This window comes from Stenella coeruleoalba (genome assembly GCF_951394435.1).
Source record: "Stenella coeruleoalba genome assembly, chromosome: 11".
NCBI classification, from domain to species: domain Eukaryota; kingdom Metazoa; phylum Chordata; class Mammalia; order Artiodactyla; family Delphinidae; genus Stenella; species Stenella coeruleoalba.
In genome coordinates, this window is record NC_137157.1 from 81,828,392 (window position 1) to 81,850,891 (window position 22,500).

The 22,500-nt window shown below is 36.7% G+C and overlaps 1 protein-coding gene across 4 annotated transcripts in view; it reads left to right on the plus strand.

Annotated features, from left to right (window-relative positions):
- DNAI7 (dynein axonemal intermediate chain 7) overlaps nucleotides 1-22,500 on the plus strand; it is a 73,153-nt gene that overhangs the window by 15,472 nt on the left and 35,181 nt on the right. For all 4 annotated transcript variants that reach the window (XM_079936410.1, XM_079936411.1, XM_079936413.1 and 1 more), the window contains 6 exons: nucleotides 2,332-2,423; nucleotides 4,304-4,405; nucleotides 5,251-5,388; nucleotides 10,182-10,328; nucleotides 13,513-13,616; nucleotides 15,301-15,610. In XM_079936410.1, coding sequence (XP_079792536.1) covers nucleotides 2,332-2,423; nucleotides 4,304-4,405; nucleotides 5,251-5,388; nucleotides 10,182-10,328; nucleotides 13,513-13,616; nucleotides 15,301-15,610 — 893 coding nt within the window. The remainder of the gene's footprint in view (nucleotides 1-2,331; nucleotides 2,424-4,303; nucleotides 4,406-5,250; nucleotides 5,389-10,181; nucleotides 10,329-13,512; nucleotides 13,617-15,300; nucleotides 15,611-22,500) is intronic.

Here is a 22,500-nt window from a genome sequence, read left to right on the forward strand (position 1 = left end):
GAAATTTCTGTTAGTACACGCCAATCATTTTCAGATATATCTTGAAGGAGAGTTGCCAGTTAAAATACAGGATGCCCAGTTAAATTTGAATTTCAGACAAACAGTGGATGATTTGGGATAATTTGCCTCATGCAATGTTTAGGATATACTTGAACCAAAAAAAAGAGTCCATTGTTTATCTGAAATTCAAATTCATCTGAGCATCCTATATTTTTATTTACTAAATATGGCAACCCTATCTTAATTAAATTAAGTATAAGATGTTTATACTTACTGATTAAATTGGCATTGGTACTGATTGTGCAGTAAGAATTCTGAAACTCAAATTAAATAGCAAAAAATTAATGAAAATTTGGTCATTTAAAATAATAAAAAGTCACTTTAAAAATCTGAATAGTTTATAAAAATAGAACTACCATATGACCCAGCAATCCCACTACTGGGCGTATACCCTGAGAAAACCATAATTCAAAAAGAGTCATGTACCACAATGTTCATTGCAGCAGTATTTACAGTAGCCAGGACATGGAAGCAACCTAAGTGTCCATCGATAGATGAATGGATAAAGATGTGGCACATATATACAATGGAATGTTACTCAGCCATAAAAAGAAACGAAATTGAGCTATTTGTTGTAAGGTGGATGGACCTAGAGTCTGTCGTACAGAGTGAAGTAAGTCAGAAGGAGAAAACAAATACCATATGCTAACACATGTATATGGAATCTAAAAAAAAAAAATGGTTCTGATGAACCAAGGGGCAGGACAGGAATAAAGACACAGACGTAGAGAATGGACTTGAGGACACGGGGAGGGGGAATGGTAAGCTGGGACGAAGTGAGAGAGTAATATTGACATATATACACTACCAAATGTAAAATAGATAGCTAGTGGGAAGCAGCTGCATAGCAGAGAGATCAGCTCAGTGCTTTGTCATGACCTAGAGGCGTGGAATAGGGAGGGTGGGAGGGAGATGCAGGAGGGAGGGGATATGGGGATATATGTGTATGTATAAGTGATTCACTTTGTTATAAAGCAGAAACTAACAACACTGTAAAGCAATTATATTCCAATAAAGATGTTAAAAAAAATCTGAATATTTCAGATGGTTGTAGCTTTTAGCATGAAGAACATCTGTTGATTCAGATTCAGGTTTTAAATGTCTGTTCTTAGTTTCCATGTTGATTTTTTAATGTATAATCATATAAATCTTTTTTAGGTGACTCATGATAATAATACAGTATCAGGATCTACATCTTGGGGAATGTTTTATTATATTGGGTTAAACTCATATTCTTCAACATATATTTCATATTTTGTTTTTTAATAGTGAAAGCAAGGGAAGATTAAGATAGTTACTTCTGGGCTTCCCTGGTGGCGCAGTGGTTGACAGTCCGCCTGCCGATGCAGGGGACACGGGTTCGTGCCCTGGTCCGGGAAGATCCCACATGCCGCGGAGTGGCTGGGCCCGTGAGCCATGGCCGTTGAGCCTGCGCGTCCGGAGCCTCTGCTCCACAACGGGAGAGGCCACAACAGTGAGAGGCCCACATACCGCAAAAAAAAAAAAAAAAAAAAAAAGATAGTTACTTCCGATAATGTAGATGTCACAAGATTATGGAAATCTTCTGAAGATTTTACCTCTTAATTACCCATGATAGATTTGTCATTTTTCATTGATTAAAATCATTATTGGATTGCTATAAACTTTTTGGAGAAGAGAAATATCATCGTGAGCCAGAAATTTTGAGTCATGTTACTTTTTTTTTTTAATTTATTTTTATTTATTTATTTTTGGCTGAGTTAGGTCTTCGTTGCTGTGCACAGGCTTTCTCTAGTTGCGGAGAGCGGAGCCTGCTCTTTGTGGCAGTGCGCAGGCTTTTCATTGCAGTGGCTTCTCTTGTTGCGGAGCACAGGCTCTAGGCACACAGGCTTCAGTAGTTGTGGCACGTGGGCTCAGCAGTTGTGGCATGCAGGCTCAGTAGTTGTGCCTTTCGGGCTCTAGAGCGCAGGCTCAGTAGTTGTGGTGCATGGGCTTAGTTACTCCGGGGCATGTGGAATCTTCCTGGACCAGGGCTTGAACCCGTGTCACCTGTATTGGCAGGCGGATTCTTAACCACTGCGCCACCAGGGAAGTCCGAGAGTCATGTTACTTTTTTGGAAGAAATCTAGCAGTTTTATTTCTACCACACAGTAAAGGTTGTGACTTCTATCAAATATTCCACCATTACTACATCTTAAATATTTGAAATAATTTTAAGTGCTTAAAAACAGACTAAAAAAAAAAAACAAAGAATAAAACAGACTAAAAATTTCTTTTGTTGTTGTTCTTTAGAGGAAGCCCGTGTGAAATACGAAAAAGAAGAAATGGAAAGACTTGAAATACAACGAGCTGAGAAAGAAAAATTGCGAAAACTTGAAGCAAAAGTAAATAAACATTTATGCTGTTATTACTGAAGACAAACTATGTGGCTATCAGATCTGTTTGGCCATTTAACGTCATTCTCCCCCATAGGTACCAGTAATATTTAGGCCTATCTGAACTGGTTTAATTCATTTTATCCTACCATAAAGTTATGGTGGGTAAATTATTACCCACATTTCACAGATCAGGAAATTGGTGAATAGAGAGATTAAGCAGCTAATAAATTTCAGAGCCAGGACTTAGACAGAAGTAGTCTTGCTTCAAAGCCCATGCTTGTAACCATTAAGTTATTATTCTCAATCTGTTGTATAGATAATTAAATAGGGACCAAAAAATGTTCAAATTCTACCTCTCCTTTTAAAATTTCACTTCTCTTTTTCACCAGAATTTTTCGTTATTGAATCAGTAGTTCTGTGATATTTTAATCTCAGGACAAAACCTCATTACTATTAAAAAGTGAAGATCCTCAAGGAGTTTTTGTTTATGTTTATCAATATTTACTATATTAGAAATTAAAACAGAAACTTAAAAACATCTATTATATTAATAGTGATTAAACATTGTTAAACATAAACATGAATTAAAAAATACATTAACATATTTTAAAAACAATTACAGTATATATATATATTTATTGAAGTATAATTGACATTTAAAATTATATTGGTTTTAGGTGTACAAAATAATGATTCGATAGTTGTATATATTGTGAAATGATCCCACAATAAGTCTAGTTAACATCCATCACCACACTTATATATATATATTTTTTAATTAGGGAAATAAGTGGCATTGTTTATATTTTTTAAATCTCTTTAATCTCTGACTTAACAGAAGACAACTGGATCTCATACCTACTTCATCATTCCATCTGTTACAATGTGTTGTTTTGACTGAAGTATGTGAAGAAAATCTGGCCTCACACAGATAGGTAGTTGGAAAAAGGAGGAATGTTGTAACAGCCTTTCAGATAATTGTGGATATTCTTCTCCACGCATGATTTTGCAACATCATGCATTGATTGCTTGGAAAAAATTGGTTCACTGAATTATTTGCTTCCAAATGTTGACACATTTTTATCATTCATTATCCGCCCCCCCAAAAAAAAATCACATACATTAGTATCATCTCCAGTCAAATCAGAAAAGTTTTTAAGGATTGGGAAACTGTCAGGCTCCCTAGTGGTGGATATAGGTTTTCTAAAATTCAAATTTTTATTTGAAAGGTTGAATTTTATCACTGGCAACAAATACTTTGGGTTGTTTCCTGAAAGTGACATGCTCAGTTCATTTATTTTTGACAGAATGTCTGCCAGAATACTCAAATAGTTGCATAAATGTTTATTTCTGAAGATAGCATTGTCCTTTGTTATGTAGCAGAAGTGCTCTATGCATACTTCCCATTTTTTCACACGGAATATTAAAAAGACATATACTTAAGGTTTGACATCTAATAAAATTAATAAATTTCACTTCTTCATCAGATCATTCTTATGTGAAACTGACTGCTATCACCCCTCTCCCCCGAAGAATATGACCACTAGTATAGCTTATGCCTTGATTTGCGCTAAGGCGCCAGCAGTTTTACACCATCTTGCAAATGTGTACACTGCAAAAAAAGCAAATAAAGTCTTAGTATTATTATTAAAATAGATTTGACCTCACAGATCCTGAAAAAGTTTGGGGGACCCACCAGGAGTCTGCAGATCACACTTCGCACACCACTGTTCCACATGAAAACTTTTGGAAATATCAGTTACATTTAAACTGATTGTAGTATTCATCTTAAAATTAAATACTTGTCAAGTAAATTTTAGGTGCTACTTATGAAACACAAAGCTGAAATTAAAGAAGATATCAATGTATCTATCCCTATGAAACAGGATCTAGAAAGAAGAAATGGAGAGCTTGAAGAACTTTATTTATTAGAGGCATGTTTTCCTGAAGCAGAGAAATTGAAACGAGACAGTAGATTGCTTTCTCAGGTAAGACTGATTTTATTTATTTAGCTAATACTTTTGTACCACAAGAGGGAGTTATAATCCAATATCTGTTTAAATAACAAGAAACTTTAAATTTGTCTATAAAAAAATCTCTAATCTGACAAATCTCTCTCATATTGCTTGTAGCAAAGTAAATTCATATAGCTCTGTAGAAATCTATTTGTCAGTAATAAGATCCTTGAAATTTTTATATCCTTTTACTCTGATTTAATTTGGGGGAATATATACTGAGGAAATTATCCTAAATTAAAATATTAAAAGTTTGAGCCTAAGGCAATCTAGTGTTGCTCAAAACAGTGTAACTTTGGAAACAATGTAGATGATTATCAGGATAAAAAGGAAAAACTGTAATAATATGGCAAAAGATTATAGTATAATTAAAAGCAAAAAATTTGTAAGTACAATATGATTACAAATGTAGAATTTGCATAGACTACAAAATGAATGGAAGGACTAATACTAAAATGACAGTGGCAGTTAAGAATTAGTAGTCATTTGAGAAGTAGAAATTAGCTCAAGTGTTGGCTTTTGTACCTACAGGAGCTATATGATTAGAGAGGAAAGCAGAACTAAATCAACTCATAAATACTTTTTTAAAAATAAAAATATGACAATAAATAGAATTTCTATTTATTTGAAATATTGAGGCTTTTAAATTATTTTGATGAAGGGGAATTTGGTTATTTTAGAGATATCTCAAGTAACTGAAGTCATAATATGGTTTTTGCCTAATATGGAAAACAAGGTTATAAGCTTCAGAAAAGAAGTAATTTAATCTTTGGTTGAATTTTCATCAGTGTGAACCTTCAAACATTTTTATTCCACAGTGGAAACACTACATTCAATGTGATGGGAGTCCTGATCCTTCAATATCCCAAGAAATTAATACTTTTATTAGCTTGTGGAAAGAGGAAACCAATGAGACTTTTGAGGCAGTGACTGCGAAGAGTAAACTAGTGCTAAATGTAAGTATTTAAGTATTATTCTGTAATTTTAAATTATGTAAATTACAATTGTCTGATATTGACTCTAAAACTAGAAATAAATTAAAGTATTTTTCAGTTAATAACACTACTACTTCCTTGGCCGTGGAGAAACATATTTGCTCATCTTTTTGTTTTCTTTTTTATTTTTGCCACTCCTAAAAACCTCTTGCCACCTTAGGTAAGATCAGCCTAACATAAATTTGAAATAGTAACTGTATGTATATCTAATTCAAGAAAATATCAAGTTGCATCCATTTATGTAGATAACTCAAGTGCAAAAATGTATGATTTTATCCTCAGCCAGAATTGTGCACTATTCAGTGATTCACTGCACATATTTTTTTTAATGTTAACTATGAACCAGGCACCTCTTTTAAGCACCGGAAGTACAAAGATGAATAAGAATATCCTACCTTCTGTTTCTGCAAATAGAATGGATAGGCTAACCTGAGGAGCTACCACATTACAAATGCACTTAAAAATGCTAGGGAAAAAAATTTAACGACATTTAAATCCACTGCCTAGCTCAAAAGAAGGCAAAGGAGAATCTTGGAGGCCATAAAACAATTCAGAAAAGTGGGCAAGTCTCAAAGTCAGTGGCCTCCCAGAGAGTGTCTGTTTGTTAACCCCTGGTGGCTTAGCACTGGTTTAAAGGGAAATCAGGAGGCAAAGCTTAGGGTACAAGGAAGGTAGCAAGTTGGATCAGAGACGCTTTTATGGCTGGGAGCCTCAAAAAGGTAATGTGGATAAATAGGGGAAAACCTGCTTTGCAAAGGGAGATGATAAGAGCTTGATTGGCTCACGTTTAGCTTAATGAAGGGAAAACAAAAATGTCTCTACTGAGAATTCTTAATAGTGAGTGAGTCAGGAGTTAGATTGAAGAATTTATCAGAATACGGCACAGAGAGATAAAGAGATGAAAAATATCAAAGAGTAGTTAACAGACATGTATGATGGAGCAAAAAGGACTAAATGTATATTGACAGGGAGTACCAGAAGGAGACAGAGAGATATAGAAGACGGAGGGAGAGACAATATTCAAAGAGATAGTGGCTGACGATTTTCCAGAATCCTCAGAAACCCAACAAATCCCAAGTTAGGATACAAAGAAAGGAATCCACACTTAGACACACCTACATAATATCAGAAACTAGAAGGAATTCACTCCTCTTGGTCCTTTTATCCTCTAATGCTTTTTGTTTCCATTTCTGCCATGTTGTGCTTCTTGTCACTGTGGTTTACTTCTTCTCCATGTTGCTATAAAATGGAATAACTCCAGACTGTTAAGGTCATAACTTGCTCGCCTAATTTAATCTGGAAAACAAGCTTATGAGATTCATTTTACATATGAAGAAACGGGTTGTGACTTGCTTACGGTCCCCTATGAGACCTTAGATGGGCATTACTCTGACTTTCCAAAGACTCCAAAGAGCCTCCCATGAAGTATTTGGATGCTAATGGATTCATCATACAGTATTCTTGCCATTGCATATTCTCTCTCCCAGGGAGGCTGCCATAGCGTGATGCTGATCCAGGAATCTGCTGCACTTTGAATAGCAGGAAGGCAGCAGGAAGTAGTACTAAAGTTCACCAGTGATGAGCTGGATGTGACACCTTCCTGTTATGAATGTGGGATACAGAAGCAGAAGTAATGAATAGTAGGGAAGATGAGAAAAGGATATGTGAAACAAAACAGGAGATAGATGAGTAGAGTAATCAATAATAATAGGAAACTAAAGCAGGAAGCCACAAGATGAACAGAAAGAATTGGATAGCAGTGATCGCATGGTAAACACCAAGTTCCAAATTATCAAATTTATTTATTTGACAAACTCTTATATAATATTTACTATGCCAGGCTTTCTCAGCCTGGTTCAGTTTATTCATGTTGTTGCTGAATTCCCCCCAATAACCCTGTGAGGTATGCACCATTATCCCCATTTTACAAACAAAGAAGGCGAGGCACCAGAGATGTTAAATAACTTGCCCCAAATCACACCACTGGTAAGAGGTGGCAAGGATGGAAGCCCAGCTTTCTGGCTTGAGCCCATACTACTCAGCTATCTCTCTTAATTTAGAAATTTTCTGTATGTTATCTATGTCAGTGTTCAAAATTAAATTTTGCTATTAGTTGTTCCTTGATCATGCTGTACATTAATTTCTCCCAACACTGTAAATATCTCTCCACTTTCTTCCTGTTTGTGTGATTTCTGAGAAGTTGGATATAATTCTTAACTTTGTTCCTCTAAAGGTAAGGTGTTTTTTTCCCTTTAGCTGCTGTCAGTTTTTCTTTATCTTTGATTTTCTGTATTTTGAAAATGGTATGCTTAAATAGGGGTTTTTTTGGGCATTTATCTTGCTTGGTGTTCTCTGAGCTTCCTGGATCTGTGGTTTGGTGTCTGACATTAGTTTGGGGGAAATTCTCAGTCATTATTATTTCAAATATTTCTTCTGTTCCTTTCTCTTTCTTTTCCTTCTGGTATTTCCATTTTGTGTGTGCTTCCTTTTTTTTGTAGTTGTCCCAAGGTCCTTGGATATTCTGTTCTGTTTTTTTAATTCCTTGTTCTCTTTGCTTTTTGGTCTTTTGAGGATTCTATTGATAAATCCTCTTGCTCAGAGATTCCTTTCTCAGCTGTGTCCACTTAAGGAGTAAGTCTTTCAAAGGCATTCTTCATTTCTGTTGCAGTGTTTACAATCTCTAGCATTTCTTTTTGGTTCTTTCTTAGGATTTCCATCTCTCTGCTTTACATCACCCATCTATTCTTGCATGCTGAATACTTCATCCATTAGAGCCCTTAGCATATTAAAAACAGGTGTTTTAAATTCCTGGTTTGATCATTATAATATCCTGCCATGTCTGGTTCTGATGTTTGCTCTGTCTCTTCAAATTGTGGTTTTTACCTTTTGGTATGCCTTGTAATTTTTTCTTGATAGCCAGACATGATGTACTGGGTAAAAAGAACTGCTGTAAATAAGCCTTTAATAATGTGGTGGTGAGGCAGGTTGGGAGAGGGGAAGAGTTCTGTAGTCCTGTGATTAGGTCTGTCTTTAAGTAAGCCTATGCCTCTGGATGGTGAACTTCACAAGCGTTTTTAATTTTTCTTATCCCATCTTAGGTGAGAGGGAATGGCTAGAGCCAGCTGGAGTTGGGCATTTCCTTTCCCCCAGGTGAGTTAGGCTCTGATAAAATTCCAGCAGGTTAGGCTCTAGTTAATTAATTTCCCCTGAGATCAAGCCTTGTTAAGAACAGAGCGCTCTGTCCTATTTCAAAATGCTTCCTTGCCCCCTCCTCCTGCCAGAAGCGGGAGGGAATTTCTTTCCCCCATATTTATTGTGGGGACCTGGTTGAGCTCCTGCAGGTAAGTCTCATAATACTATGGGCTCTCACGCTCCCATGACTTCATCCTCCGGGAGGATTTTTTTTTTTAACTTATTTTTATTTATTTTTGGCTGTGTTGGGTCTTTGTTGCTGTGCATGGGCTTTCTCTAGTTGCACCAAGCGGGGCCTACTCTTCGTTGTGGTGCGTGGGCTTCTCATAGCGGTGGCTTCTCTTGTTGCAGAGCTCTAGGCACACGGGCTTCAGCAATTGTGGCATGCGGGCTTAGTAGTTGTGGCACGCGGGCTCAGTAGTTGTGGCACATGGACTTAGTTGCTCTGTGGCATGTGGGATCTTCCCGGACCAGGGCTTGAACCCGTGTCCTGTGCATTGGCAGGCGGATTCTTAACCACTGCACCACCAGGGAAGCCCCCCACCCCGGGAGTTTTTAACTCTCAGAATTGTCCACCGTGAGTTCCCAGCAATTCATTGTTTGCAGTTTGGGTTTACAGACCTGGCACTGGTTCCTGCAGTTTTTTCTGCTCCTGACACTCTGCTCTGATAAACTGACTCCCTGTGTTCATCTGTAGGTCTCTCCAATCTTGGGGACAGGGATTTGCTCTGTGTCCTCACCTCTTTTATGGATCAAAGAATAGTGGTTGGTTTTTCAGTCTGTTCAGCTTTTCACTTGTTAGGATTGAGTGGCATCTTCCAAGCTCCTTACTGGTGGAACCAGGTTGCCTTAGTTTCCTCGTCTATAATATAGGCACAATAAACAGTACCTACCTTATAGAGTTATGATGAGGATGAAATGGATTAAAACATTTAAAGCATTTAGAACAGTTCCTGGCAAATAGTAAGCATTCAGTAAATGTTAGTAATTCTCCTCCTCTCCCTCTTTCTCCTCACTCTCTTCCTCCTCATCATATTGTTATTGTTTCTATTGTTCCACAGTCTTAAGTAGTGACAAGCTGTGCCTCCCCTATCAGCTTGCTAATGACAGCTCTGTTACACATATTATAGAATTCTTTTTGTTTTGTTTTTTTTTTTGCAGTACGCAGGCCTCTCACTGTTGTGGCCTCTCCCGTTGTGGAGCACAGGCTCCAGACGCACAGGCTCAGCGGCCATGGCTCACGGGCCCAGCCACTCCGTGGCATGTGGGATCTTCCCGGACCAGGGCACGAACCCATGTCCCCTGCATCGGCAGGGGGACTCTCAACCACTGCGCCACCAGGGAAGCCCTAGAATTCTTATAGTGGAGTTTTGGGAGGAAATATTTTATTTTTCCAGGATCTTAAATAATAGAATAAATACAGGAAAGTATTTTTATATGTTTTACTGGTGATGTGTTCCTCAATTCAAAAGCGATAAAACATCCCCCATTTCACTTTTTCTTTGTGTGTCAGATTACTTTCATCGTAAATTTTTACTTTATATTTTTACTTTTACTTATAGTTAATTGAGAAATTGAAGTTAATTTTATTGGAAACTCCATCATATGATTTGCAAGAGAAAAATATAATACAGTACCAAGGATCAATTCTAGAACTGCAAGAGCTCCTTCATCTTAAGTTTAACATAGCCACAGAAATACTTCTCAGAGTAAGTGTGATATTTTGCTTTATATGTTATTATTGACTTTTGTAAGAGTTAAGATTTTATATTATATAATTTTTAAAGTCCAGTGTCCTTTATCTTTTTGAAGATTTAAAAGGTTATGGAAAAGTCAGTAGAACAATTTAAGGCACATGTATTTATCCAGATTTAACAACTGTGAATATTTTATTTTTAAAGAAATGAAACATTATCAGTGTAGCTAAAGTCTAGATTTGTTTCTTATACTTGCTAAAGTTTACCAGGACCATTATGAAAATAAATTCACAAAACCTTGTATGTTAGCTATACACTCTAGATAAGTCAGTTGACACAAGATTACAATTACTGGTAGTCACTCTATTTTTCCCAAATATCTTAGCACTAATGATAATATTCAAATAATCATAGAGCCATTGTTATACCTAAGAAAATTAATAATAATTCCATAATGTATTCCAATATCCAGTCCACATTTAAATTTTCCCTAATATTCCATGAATATCTTCTATAGCTGTTTCTGTTTTGTTTTGTTTTTTAAATCAGAAAACAGTGTAAGGTCACACCTTGCTTTTGGCTATTTTCTCTCTTGGTTTCTTTTGGTCTAGAACACAATCACCTTTATAGGCTTGGCAGAATATGTTCTAATTATACAAAAAACTGTAAAGAAGGCTTATTGTTAAGTTTATTCTTGGCAGTAATAGTCATATTATAATTTTGCAGCTATTTTATCTATATTGTAAGAAAAAGCCAGTAAGGAAATGTATTATAATTATTAGTAATCAAGATTTTTATTCTAAGAGAAAAAAGATATATAGAAGAAAAGAAGATTAGAAAAAAATACCGTAATGTTAAATTTGTAATGGAAGTATCAGTATGAAACAGATTCCTTTTTATTCCATAAAAAGGAACCAGGTCTAATTGTGGTAAATGGCTGATTCGAGTTTGGGGCAGGGAAAGTGAAAGATAAGGTTGTTATTGAAAGATGAGTTTGAGTTATCTTGTGCTAGAAAACAAGTAAATACTCAAAGACTAATGGAGTAGTAGCCAAAGAGACAGAACTAGCTTAAAGAAGCTCCCAGTGATCAACTTGGGGATAATTTGAATATCAGAAATAATAATGACTATAATTGGTTATAGCAGGCATCCCCAACCCCTGGGTCGAGGACTGGTACTGGTCCGTGGCCTGTTAGGAACAGGGCCACACAGCAGGAGGTAAGTGGTGCGTGAGCGAGCGAAGCTTCATCGGCCGCTCCCCATCGCTTCCCATCGCTCACATTACCGCCTGAACCATTCCCCACCACCACCCCAGTCTGTGGAGAAATTGTCTTCCACGAAACCGGTCCCTGGTGCCAACAAGGTTGGGGACCTCTGGATTATAGAACCTTGAATAAAATAAAAATTCATGAGTCTATAGTGATATTCCAAAATGGAAAGGGGAAAGTGGAGTGGCGGGTAGAGAGAACAGTTCTTTACAGAAGAATACCACCTGATGAATGTGGAAGGAATGATCCGTAAGATAATAACCATTTTTCAATCCCCAATGTAATAATTGATAAGGATCATCAGTGGCTACCTCAATAAGTAGGTGAAAAGTTTAGGAACACATTATTCTCATAGTGCCAAAGTATTAGACCACAGATTACTTACTGACTAGGATAAATGTACTTTGCAAGGGGAGGTGGGGGTAGTCACCACATTAACTAAGTGATCAAGTCCACATTGCTAACAGTATACATCATATGCCTCCTGATAGCATGCAATGTGAGGAACACAACGTTACCTGTTGTGCCTTCTTGCCGAAAATTGTTCATCTAATCTGATTAAACCTACCTAGACCTAACTTCCTGTGTACAAAAAATAAAGGGAATAGAGGAGCAAGTTAAACCATGAGGAAACAGCTAGATGAATTAACAATGTAGAACAGTTCTTCAAGGCAATTATCCTGGGCACTTCAAAAAGTTAATGTCATAGAAAAAAAAAAGTGTGGGAGAACAATCACTTTTATTTCTTTTTTTTTTTTCTTTTCTTTTTTTTCTTTTTTGGCCACACTGGCACAGCTTGCAGGATCTTAGTTCCCCAGCCAGGGATCAAACCTGTGCCTCGTGAAATGGAAGTATAGGGTCCTAACCCCTGGACCACCAGGGAATTCCCAGAACAATCACTTAAAAAAAAAAAAAGCAATAAATTCAACTCCCAGGACATTTAAATTTTTACATTGTAGGAACCAAATACATATTGACTTATTTAAGCCCTTTGAAAGAGCTAATATCTTAAGCAGTAGGCATCAAGCTATGTTAGTCTTTATAAAAGAATTCTTAAGAACATCCTTAAATTGTGTGTTTAATGTTGATTATCGAGTATTGGACTAGTAAAACACATGACTCATCGGGATATTTTGTTTTCTAAACTTGGTATGTTCAGAAATAGGCTAACTTTTGCAGTAGCATAATCTACATTTTAATAAGGTAAGGATAAAGAAGCATGTATATAGTTAAAATGAAAAGTCACAAATAATGTTAAAATTGAAAAGGGTAACCTAAGAGTAATCCACAAGTGCTACCTGGGAATACAGGAGCAACTTCAATCCTTAGACACCGTAAGAGAAACTGAGTAGTAAATGGGGAGCACATTTAATTGAGTAAATATGTTTTTGTTGTTTAGAGAATTTTTAAAAACAATTCTTTGTTATTTTGATTGAACCTTATTTTTACCCAAATTTCTCTTTTCTTTTTATTTTTTTCAAGGTTTCTTTTTTAATTATTATTTACTTTTTGGCTGCGTTGGGTCTTTGTTGCTGTGCGTGGACTTTCTCCAGTTGCGGCGAGTGGGGGCTACTCTTTGTTGCAGTGCGCCAGGCTTCTCATTGCGGTGGCTTATCTTGTTGAGGAGCACCGGCTCTAGGCGCGCGGGCTTCAGTAGGTGTGGCTCGCGAGCTGTAGAATGCAGGCTCAGTAGTTGTGGCGCACAGGCTTAGTTGCTCTTCGGCATGTGGGATCTTCCCAGAACAGGGATCAAACCCGTGTCCCCCGCATTGGCAGGCGGATTCTTAACCACTGCGCCACCAGGGAAGTCCCCAAATTACTCTTTTAATATTGAAGGGAATCCAACACCTAAGTGATGAAGTAACTTATCTAAATTGCGTAATTTATGAGGCCGCTAATCTTAATAATGTTTTCTTTTTCTCTTACAGCAAGCTAGTACTTTAGCAGATCTGGACAGTGGAAACATGGAAAAAGTCATTCGAGATGAAAATGTTACTGTATATGTATGGGCAAACCTCAAGAAGAATCCAAGGTATTCCCATGGGTGATACTATAGGTCTGAAGACATTATATAGTCACATGACCAAGCAGATGCCTGTTGCATTACAGCATGGCATACTTATAAAAACCCATGTTAGAAAGTCAGCCACCTGGGGTTTGACTCAGAGACCTGCCATTTATCTTAGGCAAGTTATTTAGCCTTGTTATGCCTCAGTATATCAACAGTGAAATGATTATATCACTTAACTTAATAGGATTGGGCTGAGGATTAAATGTTAACACATGTAAAGGTCATACATAGTGTGGTGTCTAGCACAAATACACACTGACTAAATATCAGGGTCTTCCTCTTCTTTTCACCCACTTAACCTCCCTCCCCACCAAAAAGTAGAAGTGGTAGGTGCTCTCTACATGGCAGTCTGAAACTTTTGAAAGATGTATCTTTTGTGAACTGTTAATGCTTTCAAAAAAGAATACTTTTCATATTTATTATTTTTTAGATAATTTAAGTGATGTTTCCCTGATTGTTTTCAACAAAGTAATATCATTCTGAGGAATGATAGAGATACTGATAAATTCACGATCACTTGGTTGCTGCTTTATCTCAAACATTTCAAAATAATTGAGTTAGTATGGCAGCAAGTTTTAGGAAAAAATGATCTGAATAAAAGTTAGGAGGCCTAGGTTCTGGTCCCAACTCTGAAAAGACTAGTCCTATGACAGTGGAAAGTATTGGATTTTATTTCTGATATTTAGTAAAGGTAAGGAAAAAAGTATTTTCCAAGTTACATTTGCTACAAAATACTCTGTGGTTTAAATCAGAGTCAATATATTAATATAACCTTTTTCATTGTAAAATATGTTATATCCAGAAGGATGAAGGAAATTATATAATTTTAAAAGAAGAAAAGTAAAATGAATATCCCTGTATTAACTACCCAGGCTTAAGAAGAGAATTAGATGGTATCTTTTACTAAGATAAAGAATACTGGAAGCAGAACAAGTTTTGTTTTACTTTGATGGTGATGTTGAGAGAGCAGGGGGTGGTCAGTATGATGAGCTCAGTGTCGGACTTGTTGAGTTTGAAGTATCTATGACACATCAAAGTGCAACTGTCTGAAAGCATTGAGAGAAATCTGAGTTGGAGACATATTTTGCAGAGTCATACAGATTGATAGTTCTTAACTTTTGGGGAGTCATAGACTCTTATGAACTTTATTACGTATGCTCACACATATGTAAGGGCATTTTTGGACCTTTTAAAGTTCATTCAGGGATGCTTCTTCCCCTAGGAAACATAGAACTCATGTTAAACACTCCTGATAATATAAATAATAATTGAAGTCATAGAAATAATAATATCCAGAGAGGGTATGTAGAGGGAGAAGAAAGAAGGGCTCGGGATGGAGAGTCAAGTAACATCAATGTTTAAGGGATGCTTAGGAAGGAGACCATACAAAGGAAACAGAGAAGGAGCTGCCAGAGATGGAGGAGAAGAGTATAGGAGGAGAAGAGTATAGAGTCATGAATCCCAAGAGAGAGTTTTGAGAAGGTAACATGAGCAACTGGATCCAAATGCTGCAAAGAAAGCAAGTATGGGTCAGGACTCAAAACTGTGGTGAAATTAAAGTGGAGAGAAATACTGCTTAGGTATAAGCTTACAACAGACATAGAATTTTCTAAAGCCTCATCCTTTTTGTTAAATTAATTAACAGGTACAGAAGTATCAGATTCTCTGAGACACAAACTGGATTTGAAATTCCAAGGATATTAGCAACATCTGACATTGCTCTGCGACTCCTACATACTCGCTATGATCATGTTACGCCATTAGGCCCTGTTCCAACAGCATCACAAGAACACACTTCCACGGTAACTTACTTTGGCAAAGACGAAGTTAAGAGTGTAGAAGCAGCAGTCAGCAAAGATGTCCAAGAAGAGTATAAAGAACAAGAAAATGAGTCTAACTCAGTTCATGAGGAAGAAACAAAAGTTGACGAACAAGGTGGTATTGAAGGACAAACGGTAGGACACTTATTTTTTTTAAATAAGAATTTAATTGCATTTTTTTAATTTTAATTTTTTTGGCTGTGCCATGCAGCATGTGGGATCTTAGTTCCCCAACCAGAGATCGAACCTGTGCCCCCTGCAGTGGAAGCGTGGAGTCCTAACCACTGGACCGCCAGGGAATTCCCTAAGACACTTTAAATGTACATTTTTTCTTCATGTAACAGGTGTTATAGGTTCCCTTGATGCATTCTCAAGATTTTTTCCTAAACAACTAGAAACCGAAAGCTACTTTCTTGCCAGTGGCTCAGTTTTGTGTATGTGTGTGTTTTTCTTGCCTTCTATTCATAGTCACTATTCATGGTTGAGCCTGTTGCTTCCACATCCTAAAGTTGAGGACAGGAATTGCTAATTTTTATTTTAGGTTCACTCCCGAAAAGCTTTGAAGCAATTTAATTTGTGCGTATTTATTATATTTCAAACTCACTTAGGGAACTTGTGATAAATACTTTCACAAACTGAAGGATTATCTTACATTACTCTTACTTCCTCAGCTTTTGGTTTTGTAAGAAAGAATTATATGAAGTAAAAACTGATATTTTTTAAACTGTTATACTCTCTTAAAATTTGACATCTTTTAAAAAAAATTGGACATCTTTAGATATAATATGTTGAGCAATTTAATAATCATATTCTATTAGTTAGTTTCTGTTCTTTTTTTCTTTCTATTTCAAGGATTTTCCAGCTACTTACTTATTAAGGTAGAATAAATTGTCCCTTTAGAATTTAGTAATACTTTCTCAGAACTGAGCAGCTTTTTGTTTGGCCATGGACAATCTGCATTTTAGGAAGGACCAGGTTTTCCTACAAGTACTTAAGATATGAAGTGTACTGGTTTATTGGTTTGTTTTCTTTAAACACAGGTGAGGGTTAAGAATTAAGTTGAATACAAATTTGAAATCAGAATAAGGATTATTAGATATTCTTAGAACATATTTAATTGAAAAATTTCATTTGATTCCACCAGAATCAAAACTTACAATGATTCTACAGCAATATAAAAAATGGATAAGACATGATGGTCAGTACAAAGAACAGTATTTAGAGTATGATTACAATGACGAAAAAATTAAAAAGGCATAAGGAGAGGAGAACCCAGAAACCTGTATATAGCTGATATTTCACAGAGGTGGGAAATAAGTGATTGGTTCTTCTTTAAAAATTTGTCACTTTTAAAGGAATGTTTTTTGAGCAATCTGGTAGCTTTTATAATGAAAAAATTCATTTTCCCTCTCAGGTAACGTGGTAGCATTACTAGAGTTCAACAATATTTCCAGTTTTCTCCCCTTTCCTGGACAGGAAGGGAAGAATCACGCTGCTCGCCCCCTTGAAATTAGGGGTGACCATGTGACTTGCTTTAGCTAGTAAGATGTGAGTGGAAGTGACACACTGATTTCTAAGAGGGGGGAAACAAAGAATGAGTAAATGGGTGCTGGATGTTACATTATTTAAATGTTCAGTAGAAAATAAAATGAAGACCCATAAACTTACAATAAAATTTGGCGGGATTTGTGACTGAAAATTCATGAAAACAAAGAACAAATTAAAAACTATCAAAATTGTCATATGAAAAGAGTATCTAAAAATGTTTGGTCTTGATCTGATAAAAATATTGAATAACTTCTGCTCCTCAAGTTCCTTGATCATATTTTATGAAAAACCCATCAACAGTTTACCTAAGAATTTGACATTACTAACTTAAAAGTTATGAAACAATAATTAGAAAACATATAATTTGAAATATTACTTGAATTTAGATGGCTAAAGCAATTCTTCCTTATACATGTATGTCTCAGTTAAAGCAGCCTTATGCAGTAATGACTCATTATAGTTCTGTGTATAAAACTACCAAAAATAGTTTTATATTAAATATATCATCATATGAATTCACTATAATACCAAACAGTGCAGTTATATATTTTTCTCCAGGTCTGTCATCTATTAGAGTAAGAAGTCATTTCCTTTACTCTCAGCTGGTGAGCTCAAAGTTACCAAGCTAAGCTTTCCTCAGTTAAATGACCCTTTCCAATGTGTTTAACTATATCTATTTTTTTTTCTATTATTCTTTAATGTTTTATTGAACCATTTCCATTTATAATGATGACTGCAGGTATACCAATGCTAATGTTGATAATGCCACAAAAGTACGTCAAGGAAAAGCATTCTACTGGATGGTAATGAATATTTTATGGAATACTGAAGCTTTTCTCAAATAAGTAACCTAAAGATTAGACAATTAGTAATATAGCAGAAATAGTTTTACCCTATGAAACTTCACCACAGCCTGGGAAGCTTGACTGAGAATTGTGTGAATGGTACATGGAGGAACCTGGCTGGCAGAACTTTGTTATCAGGGGATTGAAAAAGAGAAAATTGCCTAGCAGATGAGACTAAACTTAATTTAGTTAGCACCCCTGTTTCCAGGAGCCAGTCCTCTCATCACACCAAACAGGCGTGTGTGTAGTTGCTTATGCTTATGGATGTGTGCTCTCCCATCCTTCCAAAACCTCCACGGCATTCTGAAAAGTTAACATGAGTAATGCTGAAGTAAGGATGATTTCCACAGAAGCAGAAGAATCCCATAGTAGTGCCTAAGTGTACCGAGGCAGATGGGAAAAGCCATCTCCTGTGCTGAAAGAGGATTGTTGGGGCAGGGGGGAGACAGTGGCAGTAAACTGCAGAGAGTGAAGAATCAATCTCCCACCTCAGAACCACTTGCCCTGCTAAGCTGGGGAGGAAAGGAAAGAGAGCTGATAGAAACAATTGTCAGCTGGGCCTCCACTTGTCACTAATTTTGAACAGAGCACATTTGTAGAGCACATTTTGTAAATGTGAGTAGGCTTCAGGGAGCAAAAATCAGTGGAGGGACTTCCCTGGCATCCCAGTGGTTAGGACTCTGCACTCCTACTGCAGGGGCCACGGGTTCCATCCCTGGTCAGAGAACTAAGATCCCACAAGTGGAGTAGCAAAAAAAAAAAAAAAAATCATTGGATTTATAAAGAGAGTCAGCAGCTCAAAAGAAGGGGATAAAGATAATTTGGTGGAATTTATGGGGGAAAAAAGTAAAACAGATAGGGAAAAAAGTAGGAGATCCAGTATCTATGTAAAAGAAGTTCCAGAACACAAAAGAAAGGATAAGTTTAATATAATGATTGGCACTGTGATCGCTAGCTAAGATAGGAAATAAATTTCCATTCATACTTCCCTCTACAGAGTAAAAAAAAGTAACAGATTTTATTTTTTTTAATATAAAAAACTAATCAAAGACTCATAAAATAATAAAAGTATTTGAAGAGAATGTAGGGAAGTTATTTTATCATATATACTAAGAAGGTCCTTCTTACTTATTAGTGCATCAAAACCATACAAGAAAAGGAGGTTATGAATTCAGACATTTGTATAGCAAAATAAACCTCACTGTAAACAAACTTGAAAGACAATGGACTGGGAAAAATATTTAAACATATAAAACAAATGGTTAGTATCCTAATATAAAGAACTCATAGCTGCGGAATTGTCTCCAGGCGCAGCTGACGGAAGCCCCATCTCCTCAGGACCCGCTGGGGCTTTGGCTTCTGGAACACGTGGGACTGAGTCCATGCTGACGGCTGGGCTTCGGGACAACTTGGGGTCGAGTCCACACTAACGGAAGCCGGGTCTCCTCAGGACCTGCTGGTGCTTCAGCTTTGGGACATCATGGGGTCCATTTCTCTCTAACAGGAGCCTGGTCTCCTCAGGACCTGCTGGGACGTGATGTCACTAAGGGAAAAGGCCGCACTGCACAGCATGGGGGACCCTAGTTCCCTGACCAGGGATTGAACCCACACACCCTGCAGTGGAAGCGTGAATTCCAAACCACTGGACTGCCAGGGAAGTCCCGGTCCTTTATTATAAAAAGGTTGCCCTCGAGAAGCAAGAAGAACTACAGTCCTTCAGCCTGTGGAACAAAAACCACATTCACAGAAAGATAGACAAGATGAAAAGGCAGAGGGCTATGTACCAGATGAAGGAACAAGATAAAACCCCAGAAAAACAGCTAATGAAGTGGAGATAAGCAACCTTCCAGGAAAAGAATTCAGAATAATGATGGTGAAGATGATCCAGGACCTCGGAAAAAGCATGGAGGCAAAGATCAAGAAGATGCAAGAAATGTTTAACAAAGACCTAGAAGAATTAAAGAACAAACAAACAGATGAACAATACAATAACTGAAATGAAAACTACACTAGAAGGAATCAATAGCAGAATAACTGAGGCAGAAAAACAGATAAGTAACCTGGAAGACAGAATGATGGAATTCACTGCTGTGGAACAGAATAAAGAAAAAAGAATGAAAAGAAATGAAGACAGCATAAGAGACCTCTGGGACAACATTAAACGCAACAACATTCGCATTATAGGGGTCCCAGAAGGAGAAGAGAGAGAGAAAGCACCTGAGAAAATATTTGAAGAGATTATAGTCGAAAACTTCCCTAACATGGGAAAGGAAATAGCCACCCAAGTCCAGGAAGTGCAGAGAGTCCCATACAGGATAAACCCAAGGAGAAACACACCGAGACACATAGTAATCAAATTGACAAAAATTAAAGACAAAGAAAAATTACTGAAAGCAGCAAGGGTAAAACGACAAATAACATACAAGGGAACTCCCATAAGGTTAACAGCTGATTTCTCAGCAGAAACTCTACAAACCAGAAGGGAGTGGCACAATATACTTAAAGTGATGAAAGGGAAGGACCTACAACCAAGATTACTCTACCCAGCAAGGATCTCATTCAGATTGGATGGAGAAATCAAAAGCTTTACAGACAAGCAAAAGCTAAGAGAATTCAGGACCACCAAACCAGCTCTACAACAAATGTTAAAGGAACTTCTCTAAGTGGGAAACACAAGAGAAGAAAAGGACCTACAAAAACAAACCCAAAACAATTAAGAAAATGGTCATAGGAACATACATATTGATAATTACCTTAAACGTGAATGGATTAAATGCTCCAACCAAAAGACACAGGCTCGCTGAATGGATACAAAAATAAGGCCCATATATATGCGGTCTACAGGAGACCCACTTCAGACCTAGGGACACATACAGGCTGAAAGTGAGGGGATGGAAAAAGATATTCCATGCAAATGGAAATCAAAAGAAAGCTGGAGTAGCAATACTCACATCAGATAAAATAGACTTCAAAATAAAGAGTGCTACAAGAGACAAGGAAGGACACTACATAATGATCAAGGGATCAATCCAAGAAGAAGATATAACAATTATAAATATATATGCACCCAACATAGGAGCACCTCAATACATAAGGCAACTGCTAACAGCTCTAAAAGGGGAAATCAACAGTAACACAATAATAGTGGGGGACTTTAACACCTCACTTACACCAATGGAAAGATCATTCAAAATGAAAATAAATAAGGAAACAGAGGCTTTAAATGACACAATAGACCAGATAGATTTAATTGATATTTATCGGACATTCCATCCAAAAACAGCAGATTACACTTTCTTCTCAAGTGCGCACAGAATGTTCTCCAGGATAGATCACATCTTGGGTCACAAATCAAGCCTCAGTAAATTTAAGAAAATTGAAATCATATCAGGCATCTTTTCTGACCACAACACTATGAGATTAGAAATGAATTACAGGGAAAAAAACGTAAATAATACAAACACATGAAGGCTAAACAATATGTTACTAAATAACCAAGAGATCACTGAAGAAATCAAAGAGGAAATCAGAAAATACGTAGATATCAATGACAATGAAAACACGACAATCCAAAACCTATGGTATGCAGCAAAAGGAGTTCTAAGAGGGAAGTTTATAGCTATACAAGCCTACCTCACGAAACAAAAAAAATATCTCTAATAAACAATCTAACCTTACACCTAAAGGAACTGGAGAAGGAAGAACAAACAAAACCCAAAGTTAACAGAAGGAAAGAAATCATAAAGATCAGAGCAGAAATACATGAAATAGAAACAAAGAAAACAGTAGCAAAGATCAATAAAATTAAAAGCTGTTCTTTGAGAAGATAAACAAAATTCACAAACCATTAGCCAGACTCATCAAGAAGAAGAGGGAGAGGACTCAAATCAATAAAATTAGAAATGAAAAAGGAGAAGTTACAACACACACTGCAGAAATACAAAGCATCCAAGAAATGACTACAAGCAACTCTATGCCAATAAAATGGACAACCTGGAAGAAATAGACAAATTCTTAGAAAGGTATAACCTTCCAAGACTGAACCAGGAAGAAATAGAAAATATGAACAGACCAATCACAAGTAATGAAATTGAAACTGTGATTAAAAATCTTCCAACAAACAAAAGTCCAGGACCAGATGGCTTCACAGGTGAATTCTATCAAACATTTAGAGAAGAGCTAACACCCATCCTTCTCAAAATCTTCCAAAAAATTGCAGAGGAAGGAACACTCCCAAACTCATTCTATGAGGCCACCACCACCCTGATACCAAAACCAGACAAAGATACTACAAAAAAAGAAAATTATAGACCAATATCACTGATGAATATAGATGCAAAACTCCTCAACAAAATACTATCAAACAGAATCCAACAACACATTAAAAGGATCATACACCATAATCAAGTGGGATTTATCCCAGGAATGCAAAGATTCTTCAATATATGCAAATCAATCAATGTGACACACCATATTGACAAATTGAAGAAAAACCATATGATCATCTCGATAGATGCAGAAAAAGCTTTTGACAAAATTCAACACCGATTTATGATAAAAACCTCCAGAAAGTGGGCATAGAGGGAACCTACCTCAACATAATAAAGGCCATATACGGCAAACCGACAGTAA